Source organism: Ixodes scapularis, unplaced genomic scaffold (genome assembly GCF_016920785.2).
Source record: "Ixodes scapularis isolate PalLabHiFi unplaced genomic scaffold, ASM1692078v2 PGA_scaffold9__187_contigs__length_104089568, whole genome shotgun sequence".
In the NCBI taxonomy this organism is placed as follows: domain Eukaryota; kingdom Metazoa; phylum Arthropoda; class Arachnida; order Ixodida; family Ixodidae; genus Ixodes; species Ixodes scapularis.
The window spans coordinates 54,234,483-54,251,065 of NW_024609884.1; the positions used below are offsets into that span (position 1 = coordinate 54,234,483).

The 16,583-nt window shown below is 45.1% G+C and overlaps 2 protein-coding genes across 3 annotated transcripts in view; both read right to left on the reverse strand.

Annotated features, from left to right (window-relative positions):
* Positions 1-497, reverse strand: part of LOC8041076 (armadillo segment polarity protein) — a 40,918-nt gene extending 40,421 nt beyond the window's left edge. Inside the window, exon 1 of one of the 2 annotated variants that reach the window (XM_029995092.4) lies at positions 314-497. The gene's annotated coding sequence lies outside the window, so the exon portion shown is untranslated. Of the gene's footprint in view, positions 1-309 lie in introns of both variants that reach the window. The other variant, XM_029995093.4, reaches the window with a different exon arrangement.
* A 2,404-nt stretch (positions 498-2,901) lies between these two features.
* The window catches only part of LOC8041074 (spermatogenesis-associated serine-rich protein 2), a 41,141-nt gene continuing 27,459 nt past the window's right edge, over positions 2,902-16,583 (reverse strand). The window contains exons 14-15 of the mRNA XM_040205846.3: positions 9,697-9,746; positions 2,902-4,640 (exon numbers count right to left, since the gene is read on the reverse strand). Coding sequence (XP_040061780.2) covers positions 4,359-4,640; positions 9,697-9,746 — 332 coding nt within the window. The 3' untranslated portion in view covers positions 2,902-4,358. The remainder of the gene's footprint in view (positions 4,641-9,696; positions 9,747-16,583) is intronic.

Here is a 16,583-nt window from a genome sequence, read left to right on the forward strand (position 1 = left end):
GTAAACAATGTTGGATCGGAGTCTCGTAGGATTTGAGGCCAACGCCTCGAAGCCCGACGGCCCGACTTCACAAGACCGCCAATGTATGTAGTTGTCATAGCTTCGAGAGGTCAAAACTGACATCGAAATGGATCCCAAAGCGTGTAATGTAATAAAGCACCTTACAAACACGATCAGTTGATGCACGCTCACCAATAAGCCTATCGGAGTCAGTAACCTCTAGACTCCAAAACCGTTTTGAAGACGAAGCTAAACGAGTAGCAAGACGGATCATAATCGGAGTCATAGCGCAGAGAAAGCAGAACGTACTCACTCCAGTCGACACGGCACAGCCTTAGCCAGCGCCTGAATATTCGTAAACAATTCGATTGTCGTTACGATTTCGCTCAGCTCAAAATGGCGTCACGAAACCATCGCGCTGATCGCACGAGAAAACGAGAAAACAAAACAATCGCAGAAAGCGCTGCTGGTGGCGAGAACAGGCGAAGCGGCGAGGTGTTGCGCTGGCGCTGGTGGGTGGTGGGCACCGCCTCACCACGATGTCCTTCCGCAGATAAAACAAGTTCGAGCCAGTTTAAAATATGAAAATAAATCAACGAGACAAATGCTAATCAACTGGCGTTAGTATTGTGTGAAAAATTCGTATTTGGCGGTGCATTGGCTTCTGTCTCACTTTTATTTGGTGACACTTTATCGTGCACGCAACCTCTCTAGTCTCGCATTCCAAAGCTCTGCGGTAGCCCCAGTGGCGTATTTTGAAATTCTAACCATTACAAGGGGGCGAAGCCAAAACACAAAAAACAGAAACAGCAGCCTCTTTTTGTTTTAATTACAAAATCACTGTAATAGGCACTTGCGCGAGGCGCAATAATAATCAGAATAGAATAGAATCAGAGCATTAAATAACGTCCAAAGATGCGATTGCCAGACGACGCGGACGTGCATAGCGCAAGTTTTCGTTCGGATCTCGCATACTTCGAAAGGGTTTGTGGTTAACTGTTAACTGGCGAAACTTGTTGGGTCTCCTGTCAAAACGCCCAGTTGGGGAACGAGTATGAGCAAATTTGCAACGGCAGATCTCCGCAAAATAAAAAATGCAGCGATCCGCGGCCGTCAAGCGCGAACAGTCTCTGTCACGCGAGCGTCGATTACGCGCTGAACACTATGATCGCCTAATAATTTGAAATCAGATGCACACATCCGACTCTTCCGGACAGCGAATGAACTTGATCCAACCTCGTTGACTTGATCAAACGAATCACCACTTGATTTCTTATGCAAATAAAGATTAATTAGTATACGCCCAGATATAACTTCTTTATTTTAGCCTGAACGCAGGTTTTCATCATACAGACCCACTTGGTACTGCACAAACAATTTAATGCATAAAAAAAAGTTTTTTTTTTTTTTTCTTTTTAAATTTCAGAGCAGAATTATTTGATGACGTTACTTTTCGTGTGCTTGTGACTAGGCGGTTGATGTGAGCCCTAACGAACTCCCGCAAAAACCCACAAACTAAAAGAGAAAGAAAAACTTTCAGCCTTTCCACTCTGGTGAAGGAAGAGCAGCGGAGCTGAACTATGTGCCGCCATCTATGAGCTACGGCAGCAACCAGACAATCGGCAAGTTGGTTGTCTGGTTGCCGCCGTCGCTCATAGATGGCGCTAGCTGTCCAGAGCATTGTGTCGATTTATATGTCCACGGACACGAAATTGGGGAAACAAGCCCTTAACAGCTCTGCTGTAAAAGAAACCGTTTAATTTTGAGAGTGTTGGTTCCACTTTAATTTCAGACACTTCAATTTTCGAAGTTCGAGAGCCATATTTTTTTTCAGCAGGCAATAAAGCGTGTGTTTGAGACATAATTAAATCAAGACGTGAAACAGTATTGGTACCATCCTTTCGACTTTTCATCTCATAGACACAACAGCACTTGTGTACGTCTGCCCAAACAGATCAGTTCCAACAAATGCAATGTCTCGCATGATCGGAACAAATCGGACGCGAAACCAGTTTTCTTACCTTCTCCAACTGGGTTCTAGAATCTATGCAGCCTTCTGACATCCGCGTCTTCACCTGCATCTACGTCAACATCAGAATCACTGTGGCAGGTCGACGTCGTCACAATCACAAGATCTCCACTCGTCGTCAAAAACACGCCGCTAGCTTTTTGCGGGGAATGAGAGGCACAATCATACTATACACACTGCAAAGGTTTTGTCCTAATCACAATATCTCTACCCATCGTCGAAAACGCACATCGACACACAATATTTCGACATTATTTCATCGACAGCAGCTCAGATTAGTTTCTTTCTGTAATAAGCTGCACGACCATTGCCGCAAAGCAGCGCTTACGGGTCGGTCAGGAGGGTTAACATTTTTGTAATGAGCCACCGCAGACTGTCACCGCGAAAGCAGGCAGGGGGCTGGGTTAATGCGCACCGCAGTGATACGCGCATGACGAAATGACCTTACAGCGTGCAATTTGCACGAGTGTCAACTAAATGTGTCCATGCAAAGTTGTCCACGAAATGAGTTTCGGCAAAATGATAGGGACCCCTTCCTACTACTTCCGCGATTCCTTTCTGTACGATTCAAACTAGATTTTCGTACGCCCCGCTTTTTTTTTTTTTGTAGTTTTAGAATACATTTAACATGAAACCACGACCCCTAGTTTTCCGTTTTAAACTACGGCATTTATTGCTCATCAGAAAGCGACTCTGGGGCACAACATAGAGCTACAAATATGGATGTTTGATCTTCGTGTTTGCGCTACCCGCATCGCACACTCTACCCGTTTTATTCCCAAGATGAAAATGTCCTCTCCGCCACATCTTTACCGCAACCACTCCATTGAATGAATCACATATAAAATATAAATGAAGGACCCACACAAAAATAGCCACAAAGCAATCTTTATTTTTGTTCAGTGGACAGAGTACCAAAATGCAACATATTATGTTGCGTGCAGTGCAAGACAGATTCAAACTGTCTTACAAGGCAAAACCCAAATGCACTGTAATGTCACACCTCCCAGATATAAATACACACACGCATACTGACAAACAATACAAGCTAAAAGAAAAATCAATACCTTGACCACAGTGTGCATTGTCGGACGAACAGGACACACAAACTTAATTTTATATTTTGACTTATGACCACCGAAGACCTACCATAATAAACCACTCCACTCTGCTTCTAAAACAGACTATGAAAGAGTAAACGAGCTAGGTAAATAAGAAAAGCTGGCTAAAGGCACTCTCCCTTCACATTTATTCAATTTTCCGTTCACTCGTCAACCCACAAGGAAATAAAAATTAACTGCATAATATATGCTTGTACAGATCTAGTTGATAATGGCATGGCAAATACAACTGCACTGCCAATACACACAGAAAAAAAAAGTAATATTGCTTGCTACAAACAAAGCTTGTAAAGACATGTGCATATCAATTGACACCCACATGTCGAGTTATATAAAGTATTACCAACACTTGGTTTGTGGCTTCTACATTTGCTCGTCCCAGCTGGAGTTATATACAGAACCTTTGTAGTATTTACAGATATACATTTCAACTGAAAGTTAAATGAATGTTAAAAAAGAAAAAAATGCCAAGCTGCAACCTATGTCAAAAAGCATCACAAAAGATCAAGACACACCAGCAGTCAGTCAACCTTTTTATCCATGTACTCAAACAAGCCAAACAAAAATCCTGGAAAACAGTCCCTCCAAAACCTGCTGACAAGAGTTCAGCACAACACTTCGGACACCCGGAGCCACTTGCAACACAGTCATCGTGCAAGCTCCAAAGTGACTAACACGTGGCTACACAGTGGGAAAGTCAACAGCACTATGTGGCCAATTCGGGATACTGTAAACTAGGGACAAAATTGTGTACTTGGGTGACTATTGTGTACATTCAAGGCAATACCTCTATGAGACTAGGCACACATCAAGTTACTTAGACCACATCAGGCCACCCTCGTTGACCGAAATACGACTCCTGCAAAGTCCCCTACAACACTGGGGAGCTCCAACACCAAACAGTGTTAAGGCACACACTACAAAAAACCAAAATTAGGCCTGCTTTGTTGTTGTTTGGCACGTCACAAGCCACAAAGGACAAAGTACAAACAGAACGGAAACTGTTGGAGGTAGACCGCACGAAAAAAAAAAAAAAAAAGCCTGCTCAAAATGAGTGGTGCCCCCTTCCGGTGAAAAACCTACTGCCACAAACACCAGGCTACAGATGCCCAAAACAAGTGTGGACCGAGGAAGTGAAATACACAATGAAGAGGGGAGTGGAAATAGAAAAAAATGAAGGAGCACACAACTGCCAACAGGTGAGTGCCCTAGGCCCGTCCATTGACCCGGTCTGGAGAGGGCTTCCTGTTACTTTCATCATCGCGGGGTCGGCGGCCAACGTCTCCAGTGTAGCGGCCTCTGCCCGAGCCCGAAGAGTAGCGGTGAGAGCGTCCACCGCCATAGCCCGAACGGGCCGCAGGGGCACCCCGGTCGCCTCTGGTGTATCGCAGGTCGTCCGAGCGGCGGTTGCGACCGCCCCGAGGATAACCGCCCGAACGCATGCCGGGGGAGTAGCCACGGTAGCCACTGCGGCGGCTGTTGGGACACGCCTTGAAGGATTGAAAAGACGCCAGCTCAATGAAACATGCAGCCCAAGCTGGCTTAAGAAAGGCCACCTTTCAAACCAGGGCGGAGGCCATCCCCGCGTAAATCTGCCCATTTCCAATTTTTTCAACTAGCCAGTTTGAACATATAAATGTGTGCACAAAAGGAAGCACAAGATGGATACACTTCCGACTAACAAATAAGCTTCAATAAGACGAGTCAAACCATGTACAGGGTATTGAAGAATTAAAAACAGCGCGAATAAGACAAAAAAAATTCTTTCAGCATTACGCTATTGCCTGTGGCGGATGGCAGGGTATGAATGAGAAGTGATAATAGCAATCTAATTATACGCCTCGCAAGTGGGCTCATTTTCGTCTTCTGCGCATGAGAAAGGAAGTAGCGGTGACGTCAGAACGCCGAGTCCTGATTGGCTGATCGCGACCCCCTATTGAGCGTCGTCTGCTCCTTTGCAACGTCGTCTGCTCGCAACGTCGTCTGCGTCTGTCTTACCTTTCCTGCGACTTTCGGAACGAACTCGACTTCGCCTTTAAGGGAGGGCAGACAAAATAACTCGAGCGGTACGTTGTTTTCGTCTAACAACTAGCAGACGCGCATCAAGGAAGGAAGTCAAAGGACTCACTGGCGAGGTGTCCCGGGGCGCCGAGGTTTGTTTGCTTAGTGTCCGCAAGTTCCCTCCCAAATACTTTTTACCTCCATTCGCGTGCGGCGAGACGCCTCACTCTTTAACGGCGCCGGCGGGTTGGCGCAGTTAACGTCGTCTGCTTTACGTCTGCTTGTCAGAGCGATGGCTGCTTTACCTTTCCTGCGTCTGTCGGAGATTCGCCGCTTTTTCACCGGCGAGAGTCACCGTTGCCTCCGGAAACAAGGAGATAACAAGAGGAAGAAATTGACCTCTTAATCTAAAACTGAGGTCAGCGATCAAAGTATAACACGGGAAGGGTTCACAAGGGTCGCGCGGGCATATTCCATTCAGCACGTCAGCCGGTCGTGGGCAGACAGTCGCCGAGTCGCGGAGTGCCTGCTAGGCCTAACTGCCCAGCTCGTTTGGTCGCGTTCGGTGGAATCGTCGCCGTTGGAGCTTTTCCCCGGTGTCTGTGGATCCAGCGTTCTTGTTCGTCGTGCTCTGTTTCAAGTAATTTTTACCTTTTTTTTTTGCTGCTTGAAGTCAGGACGCGCGAGAAGCTCACGTAGAAAAATAAACGTCCGTGGGTCGTCGCGACCGCGACGCTGTCGGCCATGCTGACTTGATCGTAAGAAGTGCGTAAGACAGCTTCGGAGCTGTCGTAGGATTTCGCCGTAACCTGCGCAAAACTTACGAAAATTTCGTTTCGTGAATACGAATTTGTTCTTAAGTTTTGTCTTACGCACATTTTTGGCGTAAGATCGTTTCGTGAATCTGGCCTCTGCACTTCCGAAAGTCGCAGGAAAGGTAAGACAGACGCAGACGACGTTGCGAGCAGACGACGTTGCAAAGAAGCAGACGACGCTCAGATAGGGGGGCTCGATCAGCCAATCAGGGCTCGGCGTTCTGACGTCACCGCTACCCCCTGCGCAAGGAGCAGACGAACTTGCCCTCCGCATACCTACGTTCACTAATAAAATTTCTAGATACATATTCCCCTTATCTGGCACATTCCAATTAGAGATTTGTTGCCCATCGTCCACATATGCTACCAGAATAATGCACCTAAAGCTGCATGCTCAAATAAACACCAGAGTGTGGCATGCCTTTTCTGCAACCATGTGACCCTTAGATTACACTACGCTGTCAGATCAGCTGATGATTACTCGCTACTCGCCCCTGCTGTAGAGGCCGATGTAGTTTTCGAGGTGGATTTCCGCTGCTCTTTTCATTTAAGTTTCAGTATCCCAGCCTCCTCACTGCTTAAATTTGCCAGGGAATAGTGCGGGGCAGACTTTAGCCCAAATTCTATCAGCCGTGGCATATTTTGACGATGGTTGCACTCTACAATTGCTACCGGACATTCGCTATGGCCGATAATGTTATCCCGAAAGAATCTTTGCTCTATTTCAAGCGCCCTTTTCTTAAAAAGTATGCTCAGTCATTAGAAAAACAGCCTGTATGTAAAGTTTTTAACTTTACAGATAAAAATAAATAAAGACACAAAAGTTACATTAGTGCAGTCTGTGCAGGTGAGTTATAAGACCAGGGGGAGATAACAGGGAGCTAATAGTCATAATTGTTCAGCTAATGAACTAAAATCTGTTGATTAACTTTTTAATTTGTGGTAATAAATATATGTTTTCAATTAGAAACTTGCCAAGTGTCATCGAAAACCACTGTCACCAAGAACCCACTTTCTTTGCGTTTCACTACAGTGATATGACAGTGTTGAAAATCGGGAAGAGGAAGGCTTTTAACTTTTTCTTAAATCCAGGACCAATCACATGAAAAAGCCCAAATATATAGAATGGCCTGCATCCCAAGTCAACTAGAGACAAATTAGTAGTATGGATGACATATTCAATAAAGCAGGCACTCTTACACCCGTGCCACACGGGCAACTCCAATGCCATTTACAACGAACGACATTTGAGCGGACGGCCAATCAGCGCGCAACACTCCGGGCGTAGCGCATTCCACGCGCGACAGATTGCGAGCCGATTCGCCAATCACACAAATGTCATTCGTTGTAAATGGCATTCGAGTTGCCCATGTGGCACGGGTACAACATTCAATACAAAATTGCGTCCTCCCTTTTTCTTCAAATGTTTCTTCCAAACTCTCACTTGAGCGAACGTCGGTTTAATGAATACTTCAGAATAACAAACTTTACAAAAATCCCAGGCGGTTTTCCTATGCATTCTATGCAAAAATGTTTCAGTTAAAGAAAAAAACGAATTTCGAAACAGTGAATATTTCAGTTCAACAAACTTGATCGGTGGGCTCAAGATTATTTTTGCAATCAGTTCAACGAAGTTTTGTGCTCTGCACTGCTGGCGTAGCCGATGCCCACCGCCCCGCTGCCGCCGCCTCTGCAGCGACAGCGTTGGCGTTTACAGCACCGCCAAGGCAAAACGGCTCCAAGGTAGACGAAAACGAACCACTTTTGCACCAGTTTTTTCTTTGCCATCGGTTCCGTTCGGCCATCTTAGTTTTGGGTAACAACGGCAGGGCGGCAGTTTATGCGCCCACTTTCGTAATGAGTACGACAAAACGGAAGCGGTTGTCTCTATCAGACAAGCTCAAAATCCTTCAGCGTCTGGACAACGCGCAAAGGCAAGTGGACGTTGCGAAGGACTATGGGATTCCACCGTCGACGTTGTCAACGATACTGAAGCAAAGTCGAAGCTTGAAGGAGAAACTGCGCTCAATCCCAACAGGAAACAACTGTGCACAGGATATTTCAAGCCAGTGGACGACGTCGTTGCGGTATGGCTTCGTCACAACAACAAGCTGTGTCAGAGGAAGTGCAAAAAAACACTCTCTGGACAGCTTTGTTTCGTCTTACGCTTTAATGGCGGCATGTTCACACTCGAAGCGAATCCACGCGTCCTCAAACGCGAAGCGGCTGGGATCGAGAGGTTTTAGCAAAATTTTGGCAACCGCTTCCGGGACAGACCCAACCGCTTTCGTGAACCGCGAAACGGCAACCAATCACAACGCAGCGCTGACGTGACGTCGGTGGCTTTCGAAACAAGATGGTATATGTCACTGGTGAGGCGTCCAAGGTGCTGTAGTCCTAGCATTACAGCAGACAAATCAACGAAAAAACGTGATGTTCATGTCCATCACTTGAATCTGCTGCGAAAAGAATTGACTCGTAATCTTAACAGGCTTTGCTCCGGTGATTTGGATCGAGTAGGAGTTTAATATTCGGGGTGCCACAGCCCGTTGCTCGCTGCCTTGTTAGCCTTTGCCCGTAGAAGGTCGGAACCCGCCCCTGGTCGCCTGATATGACAGCTTTTGTACCCGCTAAGACAGTCGCGTGAACTACTGAAAGCTTTCGAGCTCAACCGCATGCATCGCCAGTATCGCTCTTTTCATGTGTTGTGCGTAGGTCCCGCAGTTTCGTTCCTCCGGGTTCATTCCTCCGACATTGCGTCAACTGCGTGTGGCGTAAGGATGGCAACAAACGTAAAGAAACGTACGTCGCCGACGTTTGGGACGAAGCTTGAAATCATCTGCCACTTTGAAAAAGGAAAGAAGGCCAGCGGTGCCAAAGCGTACAACATACGGTACGGCGAAGAACTTTGAGCACGCTGCTGAAGACGAAAAGCGACATCAAATCGAAGGCTGAACGAAGCATGCAATCCGGCGCACGCTGTGTTCGGACACCGGCCTTCGAAAAGGTGGAAAGATCACTTCACATAGACGCAAGGGCTCGGAACATTCCGGTGTCGGGGCCGATGCAGAAAGCAAAGAACTTCACGTTCATCCACCAAGCACAAAACTTCGCCGACTTCGGGCGAAGCTGTGGCTGCATTGACGCTTTTATGCCGCTACTGCAGCGCAATCGATGGTAGTGGTCTGGTGCTGGTGGACTGCTTGGAGACCGTGGAGCGGGCCGTAATAAGGCATGCGGTCATCTCCAAGAAGCAATCTACACTGCGGCAGTTTTTTTCGCCGGAATAAATAGTTCATCTTAACGCTTCACGTGAGTAGTCATTTTTGCCGTTAGCTTTTTGGTGATTAAATCGCGCTGCACTTGGATGCGTTTCTGTATATAAAATTTTGGTTATATTGAATTATTTCACCGTCCTCGCACTGTTCGATATAACGAGGTTCGACTGTATTTAACAAGTTACCTGCCCCGAGTCAATCTACATGAAAGTGCTCCTTAGCATACTGCCTGTATCTTCCTCCATCACACTTTTTTGGAGTAATTCTTCGGGCAGTTGGTAAAGTCCACATAACTCGGAAATCACCTAAGAATTAATGTCCTTTCTTGTATATACCCCTGGAGTTTCTGGATGCAGTAAGAGGCTAATTAGAACAAAATTAAGTTGCTACAATCTTTCTTGCCATAGGATATAAAAAACACAACAGAAAGATTGAAGAATTACGGAACATACCTCTGGCCGTCTTCCACTGCCATCTTCTTCTTTCATTGTCTCAAAGGTATCTGAAGATAATAGGAACAAGAAATAACAATGCTAAATATGCATTAAACCAACAAAAAAGAAAATGATGTACTGGGGTCACACATGAGAAAGTTTACATGGTTTTGGGATTGAACAAATGAACCATGCAATGCCCAAAGCTGTACTTTGCTAGTGGTGGCAATTACGTAGGGTGACCATATTCCTCAAGCTAGAAAACGGGACATCCCAGTGGAAAAGGCGGGCGGGGAGGGGGGCATATTAAAGTTTGAGATTGGGAGAAAAAAATTTAATGAAATTTTACATGCGTGCTATATCTACATGATTCTACATCCGTGCTATATCCAGTAACTAAAGAAAAATATTTTTACACACGCGTCTTCGCGAGAGTAAAGGTGTTTGTGTGCAAGAACACCTCTAAATTTTACTCTCTAGGTAAAAATTTTAAAGTATACCTATGGTTATTTTTGGAAAATATACTTGTAACGAATAGGCATAGTTTCGCTTCCTTCTACTCGCTTGGTGCCAATTCCGAAACTATGTACTCCTGTGAAAACGGGACATGATTCTATATTGGGATAAAAAGACGGGATGGCAGAACTGGACCTCAAAAACGGGACTGTCCCGGCCAAAACGGGACGTCTGGTCACCCTACAATTACGTCACCACTAGCATTTACCTCCGGACAGAATTCCAGCTCTCTTCATGCACTTGAAGAAAAATTGTAGTGATGTGATTGGTCAGTTACTTCGAGCACCTTTTGGAGCATAAGTTTATACTTCATTTTTACTCATTCCACCGCACATATTATACGTTAAGATTCATGTCTACTTTGCCTTCCCGCTTCTGTGCAACCTTTTGCTAGTGCCAGTTGCACGGAAGGTTTGATTTTCTGTAACACAGAACTAGCTGCTGCAAGTGGAAGTACCAGGCACGACAATGATATGCTGATTGATGAAAGACATGCTGTGAATAGCTATTTGAGGTACGGAAAGAAACAAAGGTAAACCAAATAGTATATTCCACGGAAATTATGTTAGAACGGCATAACGTTGGGCACCCAAATTTGTGTTTCATTGAAGCCCTATAGGTTGTAATAAAAATGCAATTATTAATTCAAATGAAAACAAAGCTTTTGTAATTTAATTATTATCAATGACAATTTATATGCAGCACTTCGAGATAACAAAAATCGACACGTGAAAATAAATAAGCCTTACCGACGACTTCACAAACTTTACTCCAATTGAGGCACCCCTCCACTTCCTCGAGGAAGGTGCAAGATCCAGCGCTGACCAATCACGACGACAGATAGGCAGCTGCGATTGGCCAGCGCCGGCCCTCGCGCCTTCCTCGAGGGATTGGAGGGGCGCCTCAATTGAAGTGAGGTTTGTGAATTCGGCGGTTAGAAACAATCCGGTTGAACTCATTAAGGTTATTCCCGTTTCCATCCATTCCTTCAGCTACCGTATAATCGCGAGTAAGGGCCGCACCCCCGTATTTAGGACAAAATATTGCAAAAAAAAAATTGGAGAAATTATTCGTATATGCGCCGCACCCCCTTGTTTTTTGAGGTGCGCCGACTGTAATGCATGAAAGTTTCCGTGAATATATATCGCTAGGTGGCGCTAGCCACTGCCCGAGCATGTAGCGGCATGTCTCCGCATCCCCGATACAGTCCCGATATTCGCTCTCCACGCATCCGTACCACCGTACGGCACAATGGCTGCCGACCTTGATCGTGGTCGGCCGCACCGTCGGGATGCCTTTATGTTGCGGCCGGAAGACATTGAGAAAAGATAAAGGATATGTCAGCTTCCGTGGCAAGCGTGAGGAATGGGGATTCAGCGGGCTCGGCTCGCGCGTGCACTCAGGTTTCTGAACGCCACTGTACGCTCTAGGGAGGTTTTCTTTTGTTCTTCGATTCATGTCAAAGCGTCGTGATTTGTCAGCCTTTTCGCACAATCAGAGCTATGGGCAAGTACCACTTTAACAGTTATATGGGATTCAAGTCGAAAGTTGCCGCGCATGCTATCAAGTACAAAAAAAAAAGATGCGTATTGCGCAGTATGTAAATTAATTAAATCCGACTGACAATTCACTCCGGATTCCAGAGTGAAGGCGTTTTCGACCAGTGCAGCCGAGCGCGCTCATGTACATTCATTTCGAAATGTGGATACAGATTTTTTTTTATTTTTTATTTATCCGTGTATGGGCCGCACCTTGAAAATTTGCCCTGAAATCCGGAACAAATAGTGCGGCCCTTACAAGAGTTTATACGGTAATTCACCTAGTTAATATTTACTTCATTCACTGTGTTGTCACAAAGATGGAACCTATGTAAAGGTGACAACTAAACAAGAGTTTACCTACGTAAAAATCAGTGTCGAACCGAAAAAAATACGGGTGCGGTTACGGTTCAGGTTCAGGTAAATTAATTTGGTTCTGGTTCAGTTCCGGTTCGATTAATTCGATCCGCGAACCGGTTCGCGATTCGGTTCGAAAATTATAAATGACAAATTGCAACATCAAAATAAATTACAAATAAAACATCTGAAATCAGCACATACGAAACGGGATACATCGTAGTGTAAGGCTCAGGGATTTCTACCAGGAATGGTTTCTTTATGTGCACTCAAAGGTTACCTCACCGACGTTTACGCATTCGGACTTCATCTAATTGGGTCCGACGCAGTAGCTGTAAAATCCGCGACCTCCTTACAAACACACAAGTAGAACTCGCTAACTATCCCGCCACCTCAGCGTGTAAGCAATTGAAGGAACAGTGGGGAGAAAATACAGCTTTCTTTATTTGAACTAGCCTTCGGTAACTCAAATTAGACCCTTAAAGAAGTTTTCATTAAACAAGATACGGAATATGAAAAACACTTCACCGAATGCAACGCCAGAAGGACGTAATAGGATAAATATTAAAATAGAAGAGTTCGCTGTCTCACAAATATGTTAGCTTATAAGTGCCTATACGAAACCGGATGCATTATTATCAAACTCCACAGCCTTTTCTTTTCTCATTCCGATGGAAGCAAGCTTCAAGAACTCGCGCGTTCTAGAAACGTGTTATGAAATGAGCACAGAGCAGCATTTAGGATTTACGAGATTGTAGGAAAATGAAATCCCGTGACGCGATTTTTTTTTTTTGGCACAGCCTTTTAATTTCTTTTCTTCCATGCAAGCCGCGACCAGCACAATACTGGTTCCTATGTCAAGATTCATGGATGCAGCGTTTGTCAAGATTCATGGATGCAGCGTTTATATTCCTAAGACCGAGTGGAGAAGAAAAATATGTAAGCGAGGTGTGCGTCAGTTGACGGCACTTAAAAAACAAATGGCATTGATAGCACATTCATTGTCAACAGCGCGTGACCGAACCGTTTTGACATGAGCCGGTAACCGTTATTTTTTTTTTCCGGTCCAGTTCCGGTTTGGGTTCATCGCGATAACAATATAACGGTTCGGGTTCGGGTTCAGTTCCGGAAAAAATACCGGTTCGGTTCCGGTTTTCGGTTCGGTTCGGTTCCGGTTCCGGTTCGACACCCTGGTAAAAATATAAGCTTATGCGGAGGGCAAGTTCGTCTACTTCTTGCGCAGGGGGTAGCGGTGACGTCAGAACGCCGAGCCCTGATTGGCTGATCGCGACCCCCTATCCGAGCGTCGTCTGATCCTTTGCAACGTCGTCTGCTCGCAACGTTGTCTGCGTCTGTCTTACCTTTCCTACGACTTTCGGAAGTGCAGAGGCCAGATTCACGAAACGATCTTACACCAAAAATGTGCGTAAGACAAAACTTGAGAACAAATTCGTATTCACGAAACGAAATTTTTGTAAGATTTGGGCAGGTTACGACGAAATCCTACGACAGCTCCGAAGCTGTCTTACGCACTTCTTACGATCAAATCAGCATGGCCAACAGCGTCGCGGACACGACGACCCACCGACGTTTATTTTTCTACGTGCGCTTCTCACGCGTCCCGACTTCAAGCAGCAAGAAAAAAGTAAAAAGTACTTGAAACAGACCACGACGAACAAGAACGCTGGATCCACAAACACCCGGGAAAAGTTCCAACGACCACGATTCCACCGAACGCGACCAAGCGAGCACGGCAGTTAGGCCTAGCAAGCACTCCGCAACTCGGCGATCGTCTGCGCACGACCGGTTGGCGTGCTGAATGGAATATGCCCGCGCGACCCTTGTGAACCCTTCCCGTCTTATAATTTGATCGCTGACCTCAATTTTAGATGAAGAGGTCAATTTCTTCCTCTTGTTATCTCCTTGTTTCCTGAGGCAACGGTGACTCTCGCCGGTGAAAAAGCGGTGAATCTCCGACAGACGCAGAAAAGGTAAAGCAGCCATCGCTTTGACTAGCAGACGTAAAGCAGACAACGTTAACTGCGCCAACCCGCCGACGCCGTTAAAGAGTGAGGGGTCTCGCCGCACACGAAAGGAGGGAAAAAGTATTTGGGAGGGAACTTGCGGACACTAACACGCTCACTCTCGGTTCTTAGTAAACAAACCTCGGTGCCTTGGGACACCTCGCCAGTGAGTCCTATGACATCCCTCCTTGATGCGCGTCTGCTAGTTGTTAGACAAAAACAACGTACCGCTCGAGTTATTTCGTCTGCCCTCTCTGAAAGGCGAAGTCGAGCTCGCTCGTAAAGACCTGCACTTCCGAAAGTCGCAGGAAAGGTAAGACAGACGCAGACGACGTTGCAAAGGAGCAGACGACGCTCAGATAGGGGGTTGCAATCAGCCAATCAGGGCTCGGCGTTCTAACGTCCCCGCTACTTCCTTTCTCATGCGCAGAAGACGAAAAGGAGCCCACTTGCGAGGCGTATAGATCGGCTAGTTCATATAAATCGTTTTGCAATACACAAGTATGCTTGCTAAATCTTGAAAATGGGGGAAAAAAAAAGTTCAGTCTTTCCACTTTGGTGAAGAAGGAAGAGCAGCGGAGCTGTAGCTTCTGTTCTCGGCGGTGGCCTTCCAGGCGAGCGATCTGCTCTTCTTTCGCAGAGGAATCTGAAGCCATCGACGCAGTGGAACTTTAGGCAATAGCGGCCTCGCGGCAGTTACGAAACCATTCGTGCTGCTGCGCACTTCGCCGCTCATTCCGTTCCCGCTTTTCTTCCCCCGAAGAAATGTTGCCATGATCTCTGAGCAAAGGCGGCAAACGGACGACCGGCAAACACAATGCTCTGGACAGCTACCGCCCTCTATGAGCGACGGCGGCAACCAAAGTTTTGTGTCAACATTTCTTTGCGGGGGACACGATCCTGGGGAAACTAGCCCTTAAAAGCTCTGCTGTAAAAATCTATCATCAGAATATTGCAGTCTATCATGTGCAGTGATGTGATTGGCCTAAGCCATTTTGGAGCACCTTACGGAGCAGCCAAAACAGTGTTTTGGAGCAACAACGGTAGCCATTGGAGCAGCCAAAACGGTGTTTCGGAGCAGCAAAAGTGGCTTTTGGAGCAGATATTCTTAGAAAAGTTAAAACATTTGTTTTAAGTGAGGACAAACGAAGGGCACTTTGTGTCGTGTTGTGAAGTGACGTGTTGTGATGAAACTCGCTGCTTGTGTTTTTACTGCCGAGACATCCCACAAGTAGGGATACCGCAAACTTTTTTCGAACCGAAGGTTCGATGATTGAATCAAGCGGTTTGAAAGGTACAGAATTTTTTAACTTTTCATATCTAGAAATTCAACGGAAGTAGAATTTTCGAACCTATTAAATTGAGAAGTTCGACGCTTTTCGAAATTTCGAACTTATTACGCTGCAAAATTCTATGCTTGTCGAACTTAATAGACTAAAAAATTCAATGATTTTCGACCTTTCGAACTTCTTGCACTAAAAAGTTCTAAGCTTTTCTAACTTTTGAACTTCGTACGCTGAAAAATTCAATAATTTTCGAACTTATTATTCTAAAGAATTCGAAAATTGTCGAACTTTCAATTCCTGAAAGGTCAGAAGTTCGACGAACTTCGAACTTTTAGGGTAAAAGTTTGAAGTTCGAACTTTGAAAGACCGGCGGGCGGTTTCATCTGGATTCAAGCAGTGAGGTACATTTTTTTTTTTTTTTTTCCTCGCATTTTACATGCGGTGTTGCATTGAGGCGAGCTATAGCCGAAGCTATTTATGGTAGAGATGTTAAACTTTTTAAGAATGATCTATGTATAGTCTAGGTAAGTGCCGTCTTAAGATATGATTATTGTTGTTCGAGGTGAGTTTCGAAGAAATCTCCAAACATGTATTTACGGGCAATTATGCCATAACTTGGTCATTTTTTTGGTCTAAATTGTCTGAGGTATCGCATTTAAATTAACACCACAGACAGTACATATCATTACCATTTGCAGAACAAAAAATAATGTATTTATTGCTTTTTCACGTTGAGAAATAAATTAACTCACGGGGGAAGATTTCTAAAATTGTTCAAATTCAGCACGTCATAAAAAAAATTTTTTTATTTTTTTATTTTACGTTTTTGGGACATGTTTCTTTTAGACTGTACACATTTTGGTAGGAGAAACTTGTTTCGTAGTTCTGGGCCTCTGAATATGCAAGAATACAACACTTCCGGCGGGTTCTTGATAGTTTCTTTTTTCTCTCCAGCTTTTTATTTTTGCATTTATTGTTATGTTTATTAATTTATTATTTTATACCAATGGCACAGTTATTTAGGTCGAAAAGGCATAGCTTTGAACTTCCGAACCACCGAGCATGCGACGAGTAGTGTATTCTGACGAGTTTCTAACAATGACCATCTACGCCATCTTTTATGCTGTGAAGAGCAACAGTAGGCTATATATATGCATAAATAATTTCAGACTAAAATAAGCTCG